General features: G+C 40.1%; 1 protein-coding gene across 2 annotated transcripts in view; it reads right to left on the minus strand.

The window, feature by feature from the left end:
- The window catches only part of schip1 (schwannomin interacting protein 1), a 372,471-nt gene that overhangs the window by 63,383 nt on the left and 283,297 nt on the right, over positions 1-25,791 (minus strand). Inside the window, exon 1 of one of the 2 annotated variants that reach the window (XM_053486599.1) lies at positions 5,445-5,665. The exons of the other annotated variant lie outside the window; for it this stretch is intronic. Within the exon in view, the coding sequence (XP_053342574.1) occupies positions 5,445-5,450 (6 nt within the window). The 5' untranslated portion in view covers positions 5,451-5,665. Of the gene's footprint in view, positions 1-5,444; positions 5,666-25,791 lie in introns of those variants that run through there. 2 annotated transcript variants of the gene reach the window in all.

Here is a 25,791-nt window from a genome sequence, read left to right on the forward strand (position 1 = left end):
AACCTCCCACACCCGCTGACCACTGAAGACTTTAAGCCTTAAATACTAATTAAACATGCATGGGGTAAAGCTACACCCTTCTAACGTGCACTGTATTTTACATTGTTTATTTTACATCATTTTCGTCTTCTGTTCGAACGCCGCTCTGTATGCCTTGTGTCAGCAAATGGTGAATCCAGTTCAGCATCTGCAGCACTAATGTAATTTCCCACTCAGGCATAAGGAATGTCTGAAAGGCACACAGTGCATCCATTAAAATGTATGTTTTAATGGAAAATGTAAAAAAATTGGCACATGTACAGAGTTAACATTAGTCAGTCTTGGGGGGGGGTGATCGAGCAATGCATAGATTAATACGTTTATAATTGGGTATTGGTGCATGTATAGCATTAATCAATCCTGACTCCATGACACTTGTGCTGTCAATCAAGAAATTTAAGCCACACCCACCAGGAATTTTTTTCACATCAATCAAATTCGGACAAGTACAAATAAACAGCTGGGACCAAATCTGCATGTGTGTGTGTGTGTGTGTGTGTGTGTGACAAGTTTAAAGGCGTGTCTAAAAAAGAAAAAAACACACATATCACATAGCATATATATGTCATGCACGCGCTCCATAATGAGTGACGTGTGATACCCAACACTCTGAGCCACTGCTGTATTTATAGTACGTCGCACTGCTGTGTCGCTACTTCTGTGTTTGCGAGCGTCAACAGTTCAAAGGTCACCACCCACTGATACAAACCGGAAAAGCATTTCACATCAAATTCTGGTGGAATGCTTATGCTGTAAATAGAGTGTTATCCATGATATGACTCTGAAATGTCAATTTATAATTTTTGAAAAATCACTCTCTCACACACATTTATCCTGTATACAGTGTCGCAGGGGCCTGTAGCCTATTATAGGAGATTCGAGGCACGAGGTGGGGTACACCCTGGAAAAGGTGCCAATCCAACACAGGGTACACACACACATACACACATCCATTCACACACTACAGGCCATTTATAAATGCCAATTAGCCTAATCTGCATGTCTTTGGACTGTGGGAGGAAACCCACCAAGCATGGGGGAAACATACAAACTCCATTCACACAGACTCGAGGTGAAAATCGAACCCAACCCCCAGAGGTGTAAGATAACTATGCTATCCATTAAGCCACCGTGCCACCCCTTTGGAATATGAATTAAATAATAACTTGTGAGAAAAAAAAAAAAAGAACACGCTAACCTTTTGAATGTTTAATTTTTGGTTAATCTACACGTTATTTTTACACTCCACTGTCTGGAACTATTTTCAACACAGTAAAAGTTAATCAAACACTCCAGGTGTTAATTAGACTGTGATTATCAGGTTTGTGCAGTTATTTTGGTAGACAGGGGTGCAAGATATAAAACCTTATTTCTCCTCATTCTAGATGCTACCAGACTTTTTTCAAGACATACCAAGCATTATACCATATCTCTTACAAACAATACAGATTAAACGCCTATTTTTAGACCAAGATTCAAAGTAATAGCATTCAGAGCTTGTACCTTTGATGTATGTACACTTCTTTATTCTGATCTATTGATCTCTTCAAGCTCTATTGATTATGCACCTCTGCTTCAGTCCTGATTCACACTGACATCACATTAGTCTCCATCTGCAACTCACGTTTCTGGAATGAGAAAAACTACCCGAGTTTGATACCCATGGCTCTTTTTATCTTTTAGTTTTAAATATAAATTGCCATAACCTCCTAGACAGGCAATCCTAATCTGAAGGTCTTGCTGTATAAACCCCTTAATTAGAGGTTCCAAAAACAGGTTTTACATTTAAGAAATATGGTACAACAGCTGTATGATTTTAGCAGCATGGTTTTAGGAATCACACTGAGTTGAAAAGAAACCACACAGTAGGCCATTATACAAACAGAGTTCCAGAGTCATCTATTAAATTCAAGCACATAGTTGAAAAGCTGATCCAATGAGACAAGATGTGGTCTTGTACTGTAGAATTGCGTTTTTCATTTCACTTGAGCCACATTTCTTCCCCAATGACAGATTAATTCGACTAATGCTTTATTAAATTATAAAAGTTTTTTTCTTATGAATTATCAACTCAACTACATCCCTTTAAACATTGCATTAGGACTAAACTTTGTTTTTTTTCTGTATGATGTAGAACATGACCTAACCTTTATGTTTACCCTTAATGATATTGTAGTTAGGTATTGCAGGTAGGTTTTTATTACTGTTCTGATTAATTGTTTATTGCAGAATAATCAAAGCATTCTAATGTCTGGGCGAGGCTAATCCATTGTACAGTATCTTAAATGAGCAAGGCCACCCAGCAGTAATGTGACTGGGCTGATTTAACGTGAAGCTAAAAGGCAGGGCTGAAATTTGGTAACATGAGTGAAGGCTGCAATCCTGCTGTAGTGTAAATTGGCATGGTTAACCTGCTGTCCGGTGAACAGACTGAGGATAACCTGCTGTAGAGTGGATAAATTAGAAATATCCTGCTGTAAAGTAATTAGATTGGTGATATGCTGCTGTGTAGTGAATAAATTGGGGATAATCTGGTGTAGAGTAAATAGATTGGGGAAAACCTAGTGTAGAGTGAATAGATTGGTAATAATCTGCTGTAGAGTGAATAAATTAGGGATAACCTGGTGTAGAGTAAATAGGTTGGTAATAACCTGCTGTAGAGTTAATAGATAGGGGATAATCTGGTCTAGAGTGAATGGGTTGGGGAAAATCGGATGTGAGGGGAACAGATTGGGAATAACCTGCTATAAAATTAATAGCTTGGGGTTAGCTTGCTGTACAATGGACAGATTGGGGATAAAACTGCCATAGAGAGAACAGATTGGGAATAACCTGCTCTAGAGTAAATTGATTGGGGAGAACCTAGTGTAAAATGAATAGATTGGATAAAACCTGGTGTAGAGTAAATAGATTGGGTAAAACCCTGTGTAGGGGTGGGGGCAAATTGGGGAAAACCTGCTGTAAGGGAACAAATTGGGGGAAAACCTGCTGTAGAATGAATAGATTGGGGTTAACATGCTATACCATGAACAGATAGGAATAACCTGCTGTAGAGTGAATGGATTGGGCATAATCTGCCGCAGAGTAAATGGATTGGGGATAAGATGCTGTAGAGTGAATAGATTGGGGATAACCAGGTGTAGAGGGAATAGATTGGGGATAACCTGCTGTAGAGTAAATAGACTGGGGATAACCTGCTGTAGAGTGAATAGATTGGGAATAACCTGCTGTAGAGTGAATAGATTGGGAATAACCTGCTGTAGAGTGAATAGATTGGGAATAACCTGCTGTAGAGTAAATAGACTGGGGATAACCTGCTGTAGAGTGAATAGATTGGGAATAACCTGCTGTAGAGTAAATAGACTGGGGATAACCTGCTGTAGAGTGAATAGATTGGGAATAGCATGCTGTAGAGTGAATAGATTGGGGATAACCAGGTGTAGAGTAAATAGATTGAGGATAACCCCCTATAGCGTGAATAGATTGGATATAACCTGCTGTAGAGTGAATAAATTGGGAATAACCTTTTGTAAAGTAAAACAATATTGGTAAATATATTATATATAATAAATGGGTGGGGCTATGCAAGGTTAGCATTTATTGTTGCATACATCCAAATCTTATAACAAGCTATCTCAAAAAAGCACAATCGATTCCAGGGTAATGCATGACATACCACTCAGCACTGTCATTTACAAACTAGCTATATGAGTAGGACACTCATTATAACTACTAACTGAAATTACGCTTGTTTAAGACAAACATGTGACCAACAAAAACAAATGTATTGTTCTGTACTTCAAAAGAAAAATAAATGCTGCCCCACAGACTAAAACATCTTTATGGCCGAAAAACAAAACATCCAGCCAACAAAACACTTAAGAGAAAGAAATACAATGCTTTGCGCCTTGGTTAGTAGTTCATGAATTATGCATGATGTTGCAATGGTGTATCTAATCTTGTAGTGTTTTAGATTACATACATTATAATCACCTGAATATAATACAATGTAATTATCAAAGAATAACCATGAATATACTGAACCATTCAAAAAAACGACTTGTGCATGGGTCAAACCGAGCTACTCTTTGGTTAATTAAAGCAACCTCTGCTATATATTGACCCAGCACTGGGTTACAGAAATAACTCCCTTTAATGGCTTCCATTTTGCCCTGATTTATTAGCGCGCATGAGGTGAGCGTGCATCGCATTGCATTGTATTGAGTATTGCCGTGCGATGCATCTCGATAAATCTATGCTACACCCGTGTCCATTGAGAAATCATCCAAAATGATCGAGGGTTCGAGGTGGAGAGAGAGAGAGCAACAAAAAAACCGCGGGAATCCTCGTTAACTGTGCGCTCGCGCTGCCTCTTAAAAGGGCAACAGCGGCCTGCGCGCGTGATCCATGGAGATAAGAACGCCGGCGCTCGCGAATGAATGTTTTTTTTTTTGTTGTTTTTTTTTGCGGTATGCATTGCCGTATGCAATGTTATGTTAAGCACTAACTTGCTTCACTTTATACGATAAATGTGTGGCTTAACGCATGCGCCTTAATATTTGAACCGATTTACAGGAAAACAGGCGTATGGAGAAACTTGGGCGGGGATCCGGTGGGACCCACTCTGATTTCAGAATAAGCCGGTGCGTTCATTTAGCACGCGCACACACACACACACACACACATGCGCGCGCGCGCATTTATGCATGCACGCCCGTACGCGTCAGATCCGGCGAATCTCTCTCACTCTCCCCTCTCTCGCGAACGAACAGCTGATCGAGACTCCTTCAAACTCTCGCCTGTTTATCATGTTTCCAAAACTGCACTTCAGATGCACAACACAGATATTAATAGAACACACATAGATACATACACGCAGCAACGCGGAGGGAAGCTCGCGCATGCATTACACAAACCCAATGCGTTCCTTCTGGAAATGTCATCGCTGATGATTGCATGCGTACAATGTGCGATATTACACTGATTAATGAATGCATTACTGGAATTATTAAGCGATCTCTTGCTTCCTCTCTCATGCACACACACACACACACACACTCCCAAATGATGTCATATTCCATAAAAAGTACTGCGAGCAACCGAGAGATCCTGGTGACAGCGAAAGAACTTCAACACACATGTCCACAGAGAAGAAGATAAAATCACACGCACCTAATCACTATACTGTAGTAATACACTGTAGTATTTCGTGCATTCGTACGGTGTGCGCGTTGACAGCACGCGCAGTGTAAACCCGTCCACGCCTGGTATTATTAGAGCTCACGAGCTCGGCTGGTTAACCGATAAAGCCGCCTCGCTGTTCATGTCCTCCTCCCGAACAGCCGAACAGCCCAAAGTCGCGTCTACAGAGCTCACATCCACTAACACGGAGCCGTCTTACTTACTGTCATCTTCACCGCCTCGCCTTCCCTCAAGACATGGTCTGTGAGCCCGGCGCCGTGGGTGTTGCTCCGATACTGCTCAAAGTTAAAGAGACGACAGGAGAAGGACGAGGAGGAAGAGGAGGAGGAGGAAGGAGTGGAAGGAGGCTTGGAGCGGGAGAGGCAGAAAATATCCGAGATGGAAACGCTCCAGCTTTCACCGAGCCACGTCTCTCTCTCTCTCTCTCTCTCTCTCTCTCACACACACATACACCTTCTCTCTGTCTGCTTCCTTCTCTCTCTCTCACTCCTTTAATCTTAGTCTCTCTCTTTATCTCCCTGTGTTTCCTTCTCTCTCACTCCTCCACTTTTCCTTCTCTCTGTCACTGCACTCTCTCTCACTCCTCCACTCCTAGTCCTTCTCTCTCTCTCTCTCTCTCTCTCTCTCTCTTTCACTCTTCCACTCTCAGTGTTTCCTTCCTTCCCTCTCTCTCTCACATACACCTTCTCTGTCTGTTTTCTACTCTTTTATCTCTCACTTCACTGTGCTTCTCTCTCTCCCTCTTTTACTCTTAGTATTTCTTTTCCTTCCTTCCTTCCTTCCTTCCTTCCTTCCTTCTCTCTCTTTCAGTTTAGTAATGCTTTACTGACATCTCTCTCTCTCTCTTCTTGTCCTTCATCCTAGTCTCTCTGCTCCCCCTCTTCCTTAAATAAATAGCCACATGTAATATGATAAACATAATTACAATAAATAAATAAATAAATAAATAAGTACACATACATCTACAGTAGTCTGTAAGCCTATTCACTTCACAGAAGTAGTAGATATCTCAGCAATATGATGTGATAACTGAGTTGGCAGCTGCCACCCTGTGCCACCCATGTGGTCTCAACCGTGTCTGCTGTCGGCAGAACATCTGGTATTGGGAGTAGTCAATTTTTTCAAAGTAATATTCAAATGGTATTAGTTTTCCAGACATTTTGTGTGTCTGTTAATTAATATTTCTGTAGTAACCAGAAGTTATGACTGATTTACATGTAATAGATGATATCTGTATAAATCCATGAATACATAGTTGTCACTTGAAAAATTACAAAAAAATCATTGCCTCCTACAGTACATGCGCCTCATTTTCATATAAAACTGATTGCTTTGACCTTTACTTAGCGCACTTGTAGCCACACCAACTTGCACTTGATGATTAGAAGGCTAGGTCACATAACCATACATCATTCTCCAGAAGTGTGGTCTTCTGCATTTCAAGCTTGGCCTTCTATATACATTGGTAGAGGTTTGGGAGTTAGTTATAGACAGACACTGCTAGACATGGCTTTACGCTTCTTGAAAAACCTAATTTCACACAGAATATATTGGAATCTGTAACAACATGTCACTTCAGTAAGGATATATGGTCATTTTCATAAGTGTCTGGACAGGTTTTCATATTGTAGCCCCAATACACCACCACCATGAATGCTTTTTCAGAGGTAACTTTCTAGGTTTGTCAAATGTATTGCAACTGTTAGGGAATTACGTACATTTTTAAAAAGTCCCATCATTTTCTCAAGGTCAAACATAATTGGACAACTGACTGTTCAGTTTTTAGCTGATGACAAGTTATGGTCTGTTTCGTATAACAGCTTAAGACAATACAAGGTGAGTCCAAGTATTGAATTTAATTTGAGAACATGCAATACCAAAAAGCACAAAAGCAAGTTTTTTTTTATTAGGCATAATACATTTTATGAGTAGCCAAATCAACAATTTTATAAAATGTTAACAAGAAAAATTAACTGGTGAACTCAGCAACACCAAGTCTTTAAAGGCTATAGTAAATGGCTATTGTTGATTATAACAGGATTCTTTCCTTGATAATGAAAGAATCACACAAGAACAGAAGGTCAAAATAGGCTTCCTATACCAATAGGTATAGGTAAACTTGAAGATTTAAAATTTAACTTGTACCCAAGGGGCTCATGTTTCAAAGCAAAAATGGCTAGTTTTCATAAAAGGTGGTTTACCTTTCGTGCGGAAGGCCCAGGCTCAATTCCCAGCCAGTGCCCAAACCCCAGCCACTAGCAGCAGTGCCACGCCCGGATAAAACGGGAGGGTTGCGTCATACGGTGTAAAACCTGTGCCAAGCTTGTATGTGCGGACCGGATGGTCCGCTACTGCAACCCAGCAGCCAACAACAATATATAATCTTTGGACGATGTGGACATTGATGTTGAATAAAATGTTTGTTTTGCTGCTTTTTATGACCCTCTTTAAAGTTTTTCTGCATAAAACAACTTTTATAGAACAGGAAACTTGATACAGTATTTAGAGATACATGATTTGATGTAATTAGAACTTAAAATTTTGTTCACAGTTTGTGTCAAGTGGTTGTTAGGCTAATCATTACAACTGTCATCTCTACTTTTAGTAATTTGACTTACACCCCAGTGGCTGGGATTTGCACATAACATCTGTTTTTTTTGTTTCTTTACCCTCAAAATACCGTACCCAAGTAATCATCTAGGTATCAAGCTTTTTAAAAGCAAGATAATATATGTGTTAGGAATGGGGACTTAAGTGTTAACATGGATGCTGATTTATTAAAATGAGAAGTTATATGCAAAAAGCATTTAATTCTCACTAAATAGTTCAAAAGTGGAATTTCCTACAGTCTACCTGAGCCTCCAATAACAAATTGGACCTCATATTAACTTCAATACAGAAAGTGTTATATTGAAGTTCCAGAAGCCTAACACACAGTATGACTGCAAAAAAAATAAAAAAATAAAATAAAATAAATCCCTGCTATCCATTATCACTGAAATAAGGATGGGTTCCCTGTTAAGTCTGGTTCCTCTCAAGGTTTTTTTCCTATTGCCATCTCAGGGTTTTTTTTCCTTGACACCATCACCCTCAGCTTGCTCGTCAGGGACGATCTGATCATTTTGATTCATACAAATTTTTCACGTCATACAAATTTCCGTAATTTCCTTTTGATTTTGTAAAGCTGATTTGCAACAATGAATTTGATAATAAAAAAAGTGGTTCTGCTCACTGTAAAAAAAAAAAGAAAAACAAGATTAAAAAGTATATTTCTACAACATAAAGGTTAGGTTAGACTTCTTATCTTTTCTGCCATTTGTATTTTTAATTACAAGACATTTGTCTAATCTATAGTATGATTGTGGATGAAATGGCGAGTGAGCCAATCAGGGCTTCTTCCTTATATAGAGACCTAGTGGATAAAAGTCTGAAATAAAAACAGTTTGGAGAGAGTTGTTTTAATGGAGATTTATGATCAGGAAGAGAAGCAAGATTTTCCTCATGGGAACTCATCAAGTCACCAAATGTTATCTCCACATGGGACAAACACTCGCAGAAGAGAACAAGGGAGAATCTATCAGATTGAGTGTTTATATAGTTGATATTTACCTACTAAATGGATTGATTATCAATAGTCTTATTCCATTTGCAAATTCATTCCTATCTGGTCAGACTAATCTGATTTACATTTAGTCATTTTGACCGATGCCCTTATCCAGAGTGACTTACATTTTTATCTCGTTATACATCTGAGCAGTTGAGGGTTAAGGGCCTTGCTCAAGTGCCCAACAGGGACAATTTGGTGATCGTGGAATTTGAACCTAGGCCCTCCCAGACCGATCCATGTAAATGCACCTATCGTCTTGAATAAGTTTTAATGCTATATACAGTACCATTCACTGCCCGCTGTAATATATTAAGAAAGAGGGTAAGCCAATAAGAATGACTCTTTCTCTCTCTCTCTCTCTCTAAATCTCAGACTCGCTTCCTCTTCCACTCCCTATTAGTTTTCTCCTCTCAATGCAATCCAGCTCACTTGGCTTAATTCAATTTAAAAGATTTACTCACATGACTATATCAAGCACAATATTATATTATATAATATTTTATAATACCCAAGAACAGACGAGAGATGGTTTACAGTCCATTTGTACCTGGATCTGCTATCTAAAGTAATTTTAGTAGTCTTGTATGCTGCGAAGGGATAGCTGTCCGGAAAAAACCTCGGCACTCAGTACTCACTGACACTGTGAGTCATAAGGAGAGCAAAGACACTAAAAGGTAGAGGATCAGGAATAGAGGGCTTGAGTGTTCAGAGCCAGGTGTTACCTAGCAATGGCACATCATGACACATTTCTTTTCTCAATGCACACTAGAGTGCCGTATCACACCTTTAAGAGCTGTATTGCTGCACCAGGACTATAATCAGTACTAGATCCTATTATTTCGGGAAACCTTGTAATTTTTCCTACACTTCCCTTTTCCACCATTTTCGCAACACAAGATCTACAGAATGCACTTATAGTAAGAACAGCTCTTTGGGACGAGCGCTCTGCAGGAAGCAGCTGGTAACATTTCAATCATTTAGAGCAAATATGAATACTTAAGTGCACTTACTTTACTGCATTTATGTTCACAATGGTGGGCAGGAGAGCAGGACTCTCTACTCTGGAGCACTGGTCTACATCAATAATCAATAATCCATATGATGTAGTCTACTACAGAATCTATTGGTAAAGCTAAAGGTAAATAAATCAACAACAACGGATTGCACTATTATGATTAGCCACTGTTGGAGATGGCTTTTGTGAAAAAGAGATGGGTAAAGAACAGAGGCCAGATGTTTTAGATTTTCAATGCTTCAGCTCAAGGATGCTGCATTGTGTTTATGTGTACACAAAGAAGAGTATACATAATGTTTTTTTTTTTAAGGTAGAAGAATAAAAAATATATAATGCAACCGAGACAAGGTATTTCCTTTGGATCTCTTCAAATATAGGTTACAGTAAAATAGAAGCTCTTACAGTTTTTTAATATAAAAATGTTGAAAAATGTCAATGGTCTAATAACACATGTGGAGGGTAACTACGTACATCAGTTTTGATACTGTACATTTTTCATGTGCTAGTACTTTACTTGAGGAGTTTTATCACTTTTACTCCACTACATCATACCGCAAATATCTGTACTTTTTACTGCACTACATTTCTGCGTGATGCTGTCACATATCCACAGTGGTGGTCATTTAGCCATTTGCTGACTAGCAGGCATAATTGCATGACTTGCGTTTCCTTTGATACACACCTAATAACGTAACAGGTCTAGGACCTCAGAAGCGGAGCTGGTTGCAGACAGCAATGAAAACAGCATGTTCACAATCGGGAAGCAGAAAGAGAGAGAGAGAAAGACAGAGATTTTTATCATGGAAAGGCTACTGTGAGCTAATACAGTACAAGTTTAGTATTTTTTGATACCTGCATTAAGTAAGTACTTTTATTCAAGTAGGCATGAACAGTATATGAAGGACTTCTACTTTAGTACCATTTGCCCTAGGGAATCTCAAGAAGAAGAGGATTTGTGCCTAAATAATAGGCATCTGTTATCATCAGACTTTTCTTCTATCTGCTCCTCCTAAACCATCCATGGGAATTCGACCAAACCATCACAGAACTTTTATTAGAAAAATGTTACATATCCTATAATTCTTGGGGGGGCACTGGTGACTTAATGGTAGGTGGTTTACCTGCCATGCTAGTGTACAGTAGCTATTTCATTTTCTGATAACCTCACTTTTTCTCTGTACAGCGATACTTTTTACTTTACGGAGTAAAAGTGTCTCCCTTTTCTTCTTGCTACCATCCTTGCCAACATTCTTGCGACCCATGGTGCCATGTCTTCACTAAATCTTGCACAAAATGCAAAAATAACCAGATAGAAAATATGTAAACTCGCGTCGCTTGGCTTTCAACTGACGCCAACAAGTTTTAAGGGGCTCCTGGATGTACATGCTACTTAGCTGGCGTTTGGTTCTGCTCGGATCGTTTACTCATATGCCGGAAATGCTTCATAGGCCGAGACAAATTTTTTTGCAATATTTCAGTTCCTAAGGCAAAAATTCATGAGGCGGGGTGTTCGTATACTGAGGTACCTCTGTACATGATTAATAAATGTAGCATGTTCAGTGGGCAGGTCCTCCTTGGAAGACTCATTATTATTAGTCTTATTATACTACTGTATATAAGTCAGTTATAGACCTTGAAGTACACTACCGTTCAAAAGTTTTAGAAGGCGTGCAAATTTCTTTGTTTTTGTTTAGTGATTTATTTTCTACATTCTACAACAATACTGGGGATTTCAGAACCATAAAATAACACATATGGAATTAGTTAATTACGTAACAACAAGAAAAACAACAGTAAGTTGTTATTTTAAGATACAGAGGTCAGCCTTTCTGTAATAGTTCTCGCAAGAACAGTATTGTCAAGTGCAAAATCCATCAAGCACCATAATGAACCTGGCTCTCATGAAGGCCGTCCCAGGAGGGCGAGACCAAAACCTACCTCTGCCGCAGACGAGAAGTTCATTTAGAGTTATCAGCCTGAAAAATGACCAATTAACAGCACCTCAGATTAGAGGCGTTATGAAGTCTTTACAGGGCATAAGTAGCAGAAACATCTCACCATTAACTGTTCAAAGGAGATTAATGCATTTTTTGGACGCCTTCAGCACCTTTACAATGTAGAAAGAAATAACAATCAGGAACCATTATGATGTTAGAAAGTGTTCTAAAACTTTTGAACGGTAGTGTATGTTTGTTCTGCTTGGATTAATCGAAACAACACTTGGTAGCTTTGGCAGCGCTGTGAAAAAAACTGTCATCACTTTAAATCCGAGATGGTGTACCCCATCTGATGTGTGTAAACACGCCAAAAATAGGCATAGAAGCTCATTGCAGTAAATTTGCTCAGGGACGTAAAGCTCCTGTGGGACTGGCCTTTCTGGGGCGAGATCTCATTTAAGAATACACACTGCCATTCAGGCAATTAGCTTGTCAACAGGAGGCTAATACATGCCAACTATTCAATTTTACACCATATAGGCACAGAATACTGAGAAGCGCTTAGACGGAGTTGTGGTCATTAAATGACTCATTTAGTTCGGTACATGGAAGTACTTTTCCTTAAATGTATTGAGTTATTACACAGTTGCCAAAAAAAGGAGAATAAGATGTACTGCATCAAAAAAAAAGTTCAATTGCAACACCAAAGGTCAAAGGGTGCTTATACAGCTATTGCATCAAAAAAAAGACTACTGTTGTCAGACATATAGAAGCCAGAGGCTATGAAAAGTCCATCGCCTCATGCTGAGCCCTGTCAACTCCAGTCAATTTCTGATTCTTCCTTTATTTTTTTCCACCACTAGAAGTGGGGTTGAGAGGACGGAAAACGCTAAATGCCAATCATTAAGGTTCACCTGTCTCAACAGAGCTCATGGTGACTGCAATCAGGAAGGATCCACCTGATCTGGCACCGCTACCAATCACTGTCCAAATGAAGCCTCCAGAACGAGGTAGTGATATCAGAAAGAGAGCAACGATAAAGGAAGGGAAACATCGTTTGTAGCTTATTTTCATCACTGATATAGGGGATTGGGGATGGGGCATCGTGAGAGAAAGAAAAACTGAACCTTACTTAAAGGTTTTACTGCAAAAAGCCAAGCAGAAACTACAGTGCATCCTTTAAATAAAGTCTATATACAGTATATACATCACTGAATATATCATTACACGAGTAATCATTTACTATATTGTAATGGGTTATGGGTATGGATTCAATATTTAATATATTTGGTATGGATTCAAACTAGATTATAAACTTCGGTCTGTCTTATAAGGCCTAATCATTCTCTATCAGGATCAAAGTCCAGCACTGACCTGATTAGATCAAACCAGAAGCCAATGTTTATTAACAGGACTTCAGAAGATGTTAATCAGTTAGCTTGCTGATCATGATCAGGTTAAAAAGGAGGAGGGAAAACATTCAAGATCCTATATTTTGCCCTTGGGAATAGAGGTCTGGCTATGGGTCACAGCCTACAGAACGCTGCTTAATGGATTTATGGAATTTCAGTTCCCATAAAGATCAGACAGCTTAAGTAATGCAACTGTGTGGACACTAGATAAGCATCTCCATTTGTTTGGGTTTTGATTAAAACATTACCTTACAAACCAGATGTATGACTCCAGCTTTGTTGTTTGGCCTAAGAGAAATTCAACTAGTTCTACTACAGTATACCGTCCAGATACCCTGATTGGCCATAACGTTAAAACCCACCTAGGTTTTGGAGTCTGTCTGTGTCACCAGGGTGGTTCTGTCCCACACAGTGCCTTTAGTGGTGTGCTGTGTAATCTGGCACCATGATGTTGGCTTCAGATCTTATGGGGGCTGTGTGTTGCGAGGTTGGGGCCTCCGTGGATCATATTTGTTTGACCGGCGCATCTCATTGGTGCTCAATCAGATTGGTCTATTTGCCTCCGGTGCCATATAGACGTGGTGTACTGGGTGTTCTGGCACCTTTCTATCGTGACCAGCATTGACTTTTTTCAGAAATTTGTGCTGCATTGGGTTTCTTTGGGATTGGACCAGACAGGCTGGGCTTTGGTGCTCGTGGTCATAGCTCGTGGTCCTTGTGTGCCCATGATCCTGTCACGAGTTTACTGGCATATGGTTGGTGATTCATATTGTTCAGTTTAAATTGCGGTGGTTTTGATGTTATGGCTGAATCAACCATAACATCAAGATCATGCTTAAACTTATGTTTATCTATAACCCTGTAGCAACTACGTTCCTGTAATGAAAACAGTTTGTAATAGTAAGAAGAAGAAAACATGAATCAGACCAAAACTCCATAATCATACTGTATTAATACTCATATTAGTAAATGGTGTATCCCTTATGGATGTAGGGAAAAACTAAATTTTATAATTTTTTTCCCTCATACTCGATGTCAACCAGGAAGACTGAAGGACACTTATTGTCCAGATCCTAGCCCCTCTCAGCTCAGCTCCTCTGCTTCTTTCTGCTTCTGAGGTAGTAGACAGATTTGGGAAAATTTACAGCGGCGACAAAATTGGATCACGTCCCTGGTGTAGGAAATGCACCTGCTGTTTTTCTTGTCGCCAGTAAGAAGGCTTAAACGAGCGACTGGCACACCTTGCTCTTTTGATTTAAGGGAAGCCAAACGGGCTTAGTTAAAAAGTGCCCGGCTCCAAGGGACCTGCTGGAGAAGGCGATGTCGAAGGCATTTTGAGTGACATCATCGAAAGAGGACAAGAAGAAGAATAAGAAAAAAAAAAAAACTTCCTCGGAGACTCCAGAGTGTGCCCGAAAAACATCCAAACCAATTACTCCCCCCAACCCTGAACTGCCAAATGACTTTTCACACGCTTACACAGTCAATCATCCTCTTTTACACTCTACCTGCAAATCTGATGGAGAGAAAAAAGGAGAAGACAGAAAGTGAGTCAGAGTGATGAGATGTAGATTGTCACTTTTCAATAAGAGACTTGCTCAGTGCACAGAAATAGAGGGATTGCTGGAGGTAAAGACTGCATCAGATGACAGCAGTGGAGCCTGAATGATGTTCAGTTCTAGCGTTTAATAAGTTAGATGTAATGAAACTAGGGGTGGAATGGTATGAAATATTCATGGTATAACAAATGTACAACCCAATATCATGCCATCTGCTTAAGACTTCACATTTTTAAAAAGGACGACATCAAATGGCATATAACATTGGGTATGAAACTGGTTACGGAAGATGCTAGGAAATGTTAAAATGCGAACGTTTATCTGGCATGTGTTTTTTCATGGTATTTTCATGGGAGCATTGATGGGTCCAAGCATCTTGTTTTTAGTCCCCTCTGAATTGACTCAGCTGCAGGAACTGAACTAAACATACAGTACAGTGCATTTTTAAAAGCAGGCAGCTTTTTTTGGTATTGTTTCATACATGCAAACTAAGCTATTTAGTACGAACCGAAACAAAGGCACCGTTAGTGCTGCGGCAAGTGATTCTGAATATTTGGAACAAGAAATCATAAAAGAAAATTAACAATACACAAAATCTTTTTTGTCTGGCTAAAAGGTCTAATTATTGGGCTGCATCAACAAAAACAACTAAAGAGATTTGAAATAACTGGAATTTTGCGAAGAACTATCCAACCTATTATTAAGGTCTAGACTCAGCAACATTATGCAGCAAAAAATAAGGTCAGCTGAATGTACTGAATGACCAGGCTATTGCATCTATGGAATTTTATTCCCTGATGTCTCAGGCGTATTCCAGGACTCAAATTGTGAAAGAGTGCTTCCGTGAGCATGATGAGTCATTTTCATACATAAACTGGCCACCACATTGGATGTCATAATCTAAGCTAATGCCTTTTTATTGACCAGGTGATTCATAGACTTACTTACTGTCTCTCATTCATTGTCTTTACTGTCTTATCCAATCGTAGGGGGTCTGGAGCCAATCCCAGGAAATTTAGGCCATGAGGGAAGGGGGACACCCACGACAGTGTGCCAAGCCATCGCAGGGCACCCTACAGGCAATTTCATGGACATCAATCAACCTTATCTATATGCATGTATTTGGACCGTGGGAGGAAACTAGAGTACCTGGAGGAATTTCACCAAGCACGGGGAGAACATGCAAACTCCATGAACACACAGGCGGGAATCTAACCCGGACCCTGGAGGTGAAAGGCAACAGTGCCAACCACTAAGCCACCGTGCCACCTCGGTGCATACACTGTAGTTATTTAACCATTTCCCAAGCCAACACTGTGTTCTTCATGCCTGGGTGATTTCTATTCAAAGGCTTGTTTACATTTTTTTTCCTGAATAAAAGAATTTTCCTGTATGACTATAAATATCAATGCAGTATCAATTTCTCACTGATTTCCTCACAGGATTTTGGTAAATAGACTGACTCTGTAGGTCTGAAGACAATTTCAGACAGTTATTGAGTTCCTTTGTTCCACTGGAATCATCACAGTCCTAAACAAAAAATTTATCTCTTTAGTTAGTTGGACACTTGTCACTTTTATTGCCACTTTTTATATGCAAACAATCCCATGAGGACAGAAAAGTGCAGGATAAACCACTTTCTTGAACAGTGCGAATTTATATGAGATGCGGCCAGGACAAAGTGCAATTAAAGCACATGGGCTTGTACCCACAGTCTCCGGGAAAGATGCATGATGCACCTAGGAACTTGCTGAGCTTAGGCCTCTTCTCCCATTCAATAACTTACATGATAGAGGAAGAGAGGTAACAAAATGTATACTACTTTCTGTATATTCCCATAAGGTCCCTACCAAAAGTCACGATTCAGCCCAGACGAAAGGGGAAAAATAAATATGCTGCTGCTTCATATCTGCACTTAAATATTTCACTTTTGTTCAGCCAACCCACGGAAAATAATTTCAACATAATTATGCTGTTTGGCACAAGACTCTCGAGGACACAGCATGAACATGCAGCACAGCTGTGAAAATAAAAAGAACTATCACCGCGCTTCATCCTTTTACAAATCTCGCCAGCTATTATTTTCTCAAGAAAATGTTCATAACTACATCTGTATAATTGCTCCGTTTTCAGAATGACACTGAATTAACATCGCACCATATAATGCAGTAAATAGGCTTCCTGTATGAAATGTTCAAAGCTGCACTGGCTTATTTGCTGGAGTGTAAGCAAAGGTAGACCAAGCCTCTAAACCTCTACGAATCACTTAACAGGATACTGTGTAAAAGTATTCGCCCTCCAAAGTGCTTCCTTGGGCGGATAAACTTTTGTACCAACAAGTGATGGAGAAAGCGTAATCTCTAGACCGTTTCTCCTGATGAGCCTGAGAATGACGTTGGAGCTGCACGCGACTGATCCGGAGCTGTAATGGAGACCGATGGATCCAGACCCTGCGCTTAATCGTCACCGTCTGTTCTTTATTTAGCAGTGGATGTACTTTTGACCCACAGCATCTGTTCTGATTTGATATCAATACAAGCGTAACATTTACAACTGGGTGCAAGTTCCATCCCTGATACTGTATAAAAGTGTAGCTGCCTGGGAAAACCAAGCTGCATTTTTGACATTGTTTTCTACAAGAAGACTTTCTACAGGTTTATCTGAAGAGAAACTCATACCACAATCTTTTAACATCGTCTATATATACTGTGTATAGGGAAGCCTGAAGACTATCCGGGCATGAGGCGGGGTACACCCTGGACAGGGTGCCAATCCATCGAAGGGCACACACTCGTTATGTGCGAATTGGAAACGCCAATCAGACTAACCTACATGTCTTTGGACTGAGGGAGGAAACCAGAGTACCCTGAGGAAACCCACCAAGCACGGAGAGAACATCCAAACTCCATGCACACAGACCCGATGCGAGATTCGAACCTCGGACCTTGAGGTGAAAGGTGACAGTGCTAACCGCTAAGCCATTGTGCCGTCCCATATGACACATCCCAATCTCTTTATTAGGTGTTACAATTACCATGAAAAAACATATCTACTGTATGTACATATGTTTCTAACAGCTTTCTGTGACTGATAGACTTCCAGTAGACCTTTCATGTTTAATCATTTATTTTAATTGCAGAAGCAAATATAATTAACCTTTAATTATACATCATTCTACGTATAGTACAGTACAAGTCAAATGCTTGGACACAGCTAATTAGATTGCGTTTTAAAATAGACCAGAGGAAACGATGGAAGGAAACAAAGCCAACTTTGTGGTCACAGGAATTCCTTCCTGACTTCATGGGAAATGCAGCTTATAAAGCTAAATGCGAAAATTTTAAGTGTGTGCAAAAGCAAATCTAGTGATTGCATTATTACTCTAAAAGCAATGTTTCTTTGTGTAGTTTAATCTACAGTAAAATGAACCATCTGTTTAAATGTAGCTACTGTACTGTATATGCGTCTCACCTCCTGTCCCTGTGTGTGTAACGTTTGCATGTTCTCCATGTGCTTGATGGGTTTCCTCCAGGTGCTCAGGTTTCTCCCCACAGTTCGAAGACATGCACTGGAGGTTGATTTGCAATTCTCAATTGCCCGTAGTTTATGAGTTGAAGTAGGTGTGTACAAAATTCGAGGTCCTTATGCAATACCCTTAATGCAATGATGTTCAACCGCTGGTATAAAGTTACAGTATGCTATCAATCGTTGGGTCAACATAAAATAGCATACTGTAGCTACATGTCTATTGCATGGCTACATTAAAAAAAAAAAAACAATTTTAAGGATGTTGGTCAGCTTTACTGAGCTTGGTTCAGTTTTTGTAAATATATTAAATTCAATTTAGTTTCATTTGTATAGTGTTTTAAACAATAGGGATTGTTACAAAGCAGCGCAAAGAATAAATAAATTATATAAATAAGTTAGAAAAAGTGAAGACAAAAGTATACATTATTTTTATTATCATTTTTGTCCCTGGGGGTGACGTTGGGAAGGAAAATCTCCCTGAGATAGCGATAGAAAGAAACCTTAAGAGGAACCAGACTCCAAAGGGAACCCATCCTCATCTCTAAAGAGAAAATCATGCATCTCTAGTCGTCCTTTATATCGCTTTATCCTGTATACAGGGTGGTCGGGGGCCTGGAGCCTATTCCAGGAGACCTACAGTAGGGCAAGAGGCATTAAATGCTATTAGATAGTATGGTCGTAAACTAATCCCTGCTATGAATAAATTAAGGTGAATAAATCTTCTAAATAATCCAGGGTAACAGGTTCGATTCCCGTCTCTGGGTCTGTGTGCATGGAGTTTGCATATTCTCCCTGTGCTTGGTGGGTTTCCTCCGGGTTTCTCCGGTTTCCTCCAACAGTCCAAAGACAATTAACTTGCGTTCCTTAATTGTGTGCCCATGCATGTGTGTGTGGCGTGTTTCTCCTGCAATGGTCCCTGTACACAGGATAAGCGGAATAAAAGATGAATGAATTCTAGTCGGAGTTCACTGGCTTACACTAAGATCTGAATACAGTACTTCTAACAAATAAAATAAATGAAAAGATTTACACATTACAAGGAATAAACCCTGTCCATGTCAAGGGACACCAGTTCATGTCAGTGCAGCCACATTAATTTAAAACAGTGCACTTTTTTGGAGTAAAGAGGAATGTACAGTACAGTACAGCAGCTTGGAGGAAACCCATGTAGAAAACATGAAAAACTCTAGGCAGGTATAAACCCGAAAGTTTGTGAGGCACCACTGTGCCGTGGTGCAGTAAAATTAATTTTTAAAGACTTTTTTTTTAAAGATCGTCCTCTATTTGTATGAAGCAGACATGCAAAAAAAAAAAGGCAGAACCATCATCCACTCCAGGCATTAGCATCAGTTTTGGAGAGGAGATTATTGACAGAGTCTCATTATAGACAGCCCACTCGACTGCCCTCCAGCCTCAAGCCTCTCAAAACTCTCTACACCCAGGCTGTCTGGCTAGACTCACACACACACACACACACACAAATGAAACAAGAAGCGCATCTTCTCAAGAGGGGTCTTTGAATTAAGAGAGTTCTTAAGGTCAGGCTAGTCATTATGTCAGTGTGTGTTGTCTGACTGAGGCTGGGCTTCAAGTCAGGAATCCCATCTCTGAATAAGTGAGAGGAAAATAAATCATGCACATTAGAGCTCGTGCACATGTACTTACTCAGGAATGGAAAATCAGTGACGGATAAAAAAAAATAAAAAAAAGAGGAAGTTATTGTAAGGTGAGTAATACAGTAAAATGAGTGTTTTTAAGCTTTGAAATGAGAATATTCCTAACAGCTTATACAAACTCAACTAAGTGGACCTTAAACCGGCTCTAAAACCTGATGTGTGTGTGAGGAGAAATTGACAGACAAATCTTTCTCGCTGCCTTTATATTTCTCTGCACACTTTTCATCCGAAAATAACACCGAACAAATATGCCACCCCTGTAGTTCACGGCTTCAGCCTCGTTCAAGTTCAAGTCAAATCAGATCACGCTTCGTGCTGGCGTGTGAGCAAACTCCGCCGGCTTTCTGTCTGTCTGTCGGTCTGTATGTCTGTCTCTCATTCACTGTGAAAGGACAAACAAAGCACTTAAAAGTAAACTAGCTGTGATCACACGCAGGTGAGAATCATCAGGCGTCCCCCGCGGGTTCAACCTGCCCTCCCTCTGTCTGCAGCTAAACTACAGTACACTGGACTATACTCCTGCTGCCAAACCGAGGGGCAACGTCTGGGGCTGAAAAAGAAATGACACCAAAACAAAGGAGCTCTAGGAGACGGCTCCAAAGGTGTGTTGATCACCATCAAGCCTCCGGCGGTATAACTGTAATAAATGTTTTTTATAAAAAAAAAAATAAAAAAAAGGTTTTGGTCTCTATAGCTAGATTTTGCATTCACTTGATCAGTTAAAATTACATTAAACCATAAAATTATACAGAATTATGGATTAACCAGGGTTTAAAAAACCTAAGGGTGATAATATAAAGGGTTAATCTCCGTCTACAGTATGTGCCACACCAGCTTTTAGTTTATGGCAACACTACTGTAATCCATATATACATTTTTAAATGTACATTTACATTTGGGAGATACCCTTATCCAGAGTGACTTACTGTACATTTTCTTTCATTATACATCTAAACAGATGAGGATTACAGGCCTTACTCAAAGGCCCGAAAGTGGTGCTGGGGTTTAAACCTCCTGGGACCTTTCGATCAGCAGTCTAAGACAGGGTCAGCAGTACTGTAGCTCGGTGGTTAAGCCATTGGACTATGGTTTTAAAGGGTCCCAGGTTCAAGTCCCACAACCACCAAGTTGTCCGTGTTGTGCCCTTGAGCAAGGCCCTTAACCCTCAACTGCTCAGATGTATTGTACAGTATAATGCGATAAAAATGTAAGTCGCCCTGGATAAGGGCATCTGACAAATGCCTAAATGTAAGACCTTAACCACTGATCTTCCTCTGCCTGCAATAACAGCAATCTTCTACAGTTGGTCAGAGCTGTTTAAAGGTTATAAATCTGAGTTCCGGTGGCCTTTAGGTAGGATACAGTAGAAGCAGGGCTAGTTCGGTATTTAAGATGTTGGACTGCGAGTTGATTTACCACGGTATGTGCAATGTAAGTGTTCGAAGTGGGACTGTTCATATCGACTCCTGCAAAAAGGAGGTGATGTGCTCGCGTAACGTAGGCGAATCTTCACAGTTGAACCCCGTTCCGCACGACCACCACCATATGAGCGGAAATAATACTCAACTATAAATACCTCTTCCTCTATTGAGAGACCGATTTCCATCAACAACTGCACAACACAACTCCCTTTACACTACTGAGAACACATAAGGCTGTAGCCATGCCCTGTCGTGCTGATGGCACGTGTACGGACCTTATACCCCCTATTCCCCTTTAGGTAAGACAATAATAACTTGATGCATTTACAGTTCAATAGACTGACAAATAGTGTTGAAGCGATGTATATAATGAACTCACTACTAAATGTGTGATATTGTTTTTTCCTGACAAAATGTGTAAAAAGTTTGGGTGATGTACACACTCCAGCGACTTCTACAGCTGCAATAATGTAGATATGAGGAGACATCCAGTGTGCAGAGAAAGAAGCCAGAAAGTTTAAAAAAAAAAAGTGAAAGTGAAATGAACGATCTATTCCTTCGTAACAGCTTTCTGCATTCTTAACATTCTTAACATGATAGAATAATATTCATCAGAAGCTTCTTCAGTGCCGGCTGCCCAGAGATGCTACAGTAACCAGGCAACCCATTCAAACAGCAGCATCATGCCAGCCATGGGTTGCCCTGGAAACAGGTGAATGAGTGTGTGTAATGGACGATGAAAGCGACACTTCCAGGTTAGTGGACGCTCATGTCTCTGGAAACGAGGCCTCCCGATGTAGGGCGTTAAGGACGCAGGATACATTAGATCCTGCATGACTGAGCTATCCAATCAACCTAATCTTTTGGATTGTTTTGATTATGTGATAGCCCTTTTATAGCAGGTACATGTGTCCTCTTCACTACTTTCTACTGAGTGCAAGATCTATTTATATTCCAGTAGGTATAAAAGCGACAGGGAGATTCCATGCAAAGGTGCATTCCTACTGAAGCATACTGATATACTAAAATACTAGGTACCTACATATGCTTATGTTGACTAAACCTTTATGCTTTAAGCTTTAAGTTCAATTCCGAACATTAAAAACTACAAAGAAAAAAATGTCAGCAATAAACATAGGTTTTGGATTTCCCTTGTGCCACCCTGGCAGCTCTGGCCTCTCGGGGCATGGCGTTACAAGACCTTTGGGAGTGTGATGTGGCATCAGCATATTTTCAGGAGATCCTTTGGGTGCTATGGATCGCAGGGTGGAGCCTGCTTGTCTTGTCCAGTGCATCCCATGGGTGCTCGATCGGATGGGGAACTGGGAAATTTAGAGGCTCGGTCAGCAGCCTTATGCTTGTTGCCTACTTGGCCCTATGTGTCCTGGGTGCACTGGAGGTTCTGGTGCCTCTCCATCATGCCCAACATTGACGTATTTCAGCAAGTAGTGCTGCACTGACTCTTCTGTGGGATCGGACTGGACAGGCTGACCTTTGGTCCTGTTGGTGTGGGTGAGCACATGACTCTGTCACCAGTCCGCAATGTTGTTCAGTTCACCTCGCAGTGGTGGTTGTTATATTGATTGATGTATCAAACGTCAAACATTTTTCAAATCTACACTTTATGAATCCAAATGTCAAGCTGGAATCGCCCTACAACAGGTTTCAGGGTTGGATTTTCGGAGATGCTGAACCTTTATGTGGCCAGGATTCTGGGAACCCTACCAGAAATGTCTTGGAAGAAAAATTATTTAAAATATGTTCAATCAAATCAAAGAGCCATAATTTTTGCTAAAAGTCAATTTTGTCAAAGAGACATAATGTTTTACCGCGCCCAGCAAAATTTCCTTGATTTCTTTTTTCGGGGAATTGCTTGTGTCCACTGTTGTCTCACTCTTTTCAAATCATCTTAATCTTTTCTGTTTTTTGAAATGAGTTGAATTGACTGTTTTTGCATCCAGTACGACCATAATTCCTAACATGTGGCTGCTAAGCTGCATGTTGTTCGCTGTTTGTACCGTAAAAGACTCCACCACTCACGCCTTCCTCACGAGCCCATCCTATCAGCTTTCCCGGGGACATCAAGAGGCGCCGGTCTCTGTCTGCTCAGCTCAGCAAGGTGTAAGATCGTGTCGAGACATCCACTTTTAATGACGTCCACCTGTTCTGCTCGCTTCCATTTCGAATTTCATTCGGAGGACAGACCGTCTCTGTGACAGTCATCGAGAGCCAGTTGTAAAGAAATGAAGAATAAAAGTGGAGAACAGATATGCAGGGGAATGAAAGAGATGAGAGAACAAGTCCGCAGTGCAAGATGAATAACTCATGCTCTCTTTTTTTTGGGCTCCCTTTTGTCGCTCTCTGGGAATAAGTGTCAGAAAGGATGTTCAGATGGTGTATGATGACAACACTAACCATATGTGTGTGAATAGATATGGATGAACCGTATTGCATCTGTTCAAATGAAAATTTATTTCCTGTAAACCAACTATCACTTATTATGGTTCATAGTTTTTCCATTAAAGTCTATTTAAAACCAAGGCAGATCAGTTTTTAGTTTTAATGAATGGCAAGGGCTTGAATGTCTGCAAATTGTATTGAAGCCTTATGAAGAGTGTTTAAAAAGCATGTTTATTCATTATACTGAACAACATTCGAATTAAACCTCAGGAGAAAGCTCAGGTCAGACCGCATTGTGTTTTCATTTGTGTTTTTCTTTACAACTACATCTTTCAGGATATTGTGTGATCTTAGATAAACCAGTTCATCAAGCATTCATCCATCTCGTTGTGCTGTGCTCGAACGCCATCCATTTATCCACAAATAAATCTGCATGCTTATACATCCAACCCTGATCATACATCTTGCTAAATGCTTATAAATTAATACACATCAATCCATTCAACCGAGTATTACTTAAAGAAACTTTAAACCATGTGCACCTGTATGCATTCAGCTATTCTTTCATTTCTACACCCCCTAGTTGTGCCATTCATCAACCTATCCATCATCATCATCATGGGTGGATATTTATCCTTTCATTGCTTGGCTCAGTATTTAGCAAAATATTTATTTGTATTCTTAATTCATTGTTATTTATACATCTTTTGCTGTGCTTGTTAAACCACCATGCAACCATCCGTCTATCATTTGTTCCTTCAATATTAATATACAATCTGTGTTTCATTCCTTTATCTGTATACCCCACTGTTTTACAATCTATTCATTTTTAGTTCTATTTAAAATGCTACCACCCACAAATTCATCCACATACCTCTAAATATTACGTTTTTTAATTGGATGGATAGACTAATAACAAAAACGCATATCTAAATGCATATCCGTCAGTCAGCATAACCTGGTTCAGTATCCATCAATCTAAAAGTTATGTTTATCAATTTGTTCACAATAGGCAAATTATACAGGCAAAAACCTACCAGTTAATTCTATCACCTACCCATCCAGCCAGCCATAGATCCACACAACAATCCATCCATCCAGCCAGCCATAAACCCACATCTATCAATCCACCCACCCATCCAGCCACCCATACATTTATCCATAGGGTAGAGCCTGCTTGTTTTGTCTAGTGCATCCCATGGGTGCTCGATCGGATGTGGAACTGGAAAATTTAGAGGCTCGGTCAGCAGCCTTATGCTTGTTGCCTGCTTGGCCCTGTGTGTCCTGGGTGCACTGGAGGTTCTGGTGCCTCTCCATCGTAGCCACCCATCCATCCATACATCCATAAACTCACATCCATCCATCCAACTACCCATCCATCCATCCATCCATCCATAAACGCATATTCATCCATCCATTCATCCATCCATCATTCATCCATCATTCATCCATCCATCCATCCATCCATCCATCCATCCATCCATCCATCCATCCATAAACACACATCCATCCATCCATCCATCCAGTCATAAACCCACATCCATCCATCCATCCATCCAAGCATCCATCCATCCAAGCATCCATCCATCCATCCATCCATCGATCGGTGTACTCATGGCCCTTTGATCAGACTCTAAAAGCTGACGGAGATCTCCCTAATGTAGGGGTCCTATTATACTGCCGGAGTGTAGTCCAACCATCTATTCACAAACCCACATTCATCCATTCAATCATTCATCCATCCATCCATCCATCCATAAACTTTCATTTAATCAACCTTTCACTGTTGCGTCCCTGGTTCCACAGTCTTTTCGTTTAATTAGAAATGGCACATGTAGTATCTGTGGAGAATTTTAAGTAAGGTCATGCACACAGGGACAATAAAGTAATTACAATCTTCAATAAAACGCAGCTCCTTCATACCTCTATAAATAATCAGAATACATCACGAGAAACTGGTACAAATCGATTGCAGCTTTAATGGATGAGAGCCAA

Source organism: Clarias gariepinus, chromosome 25 (genome assembly GCF_024256425.1).
Source record: "Clarias gariepinus isolate MV-2021 ecotype Netherlands chromosome 25, CGAR_prim_01v2, whole genome shotgun sequence".
NCBI classification, from domain to species: Eukaryota; Metazoa; Chordata; class Actinopteri; order Siluriformes; family Clariidae; genus Clarias; species Clarias gariepinus.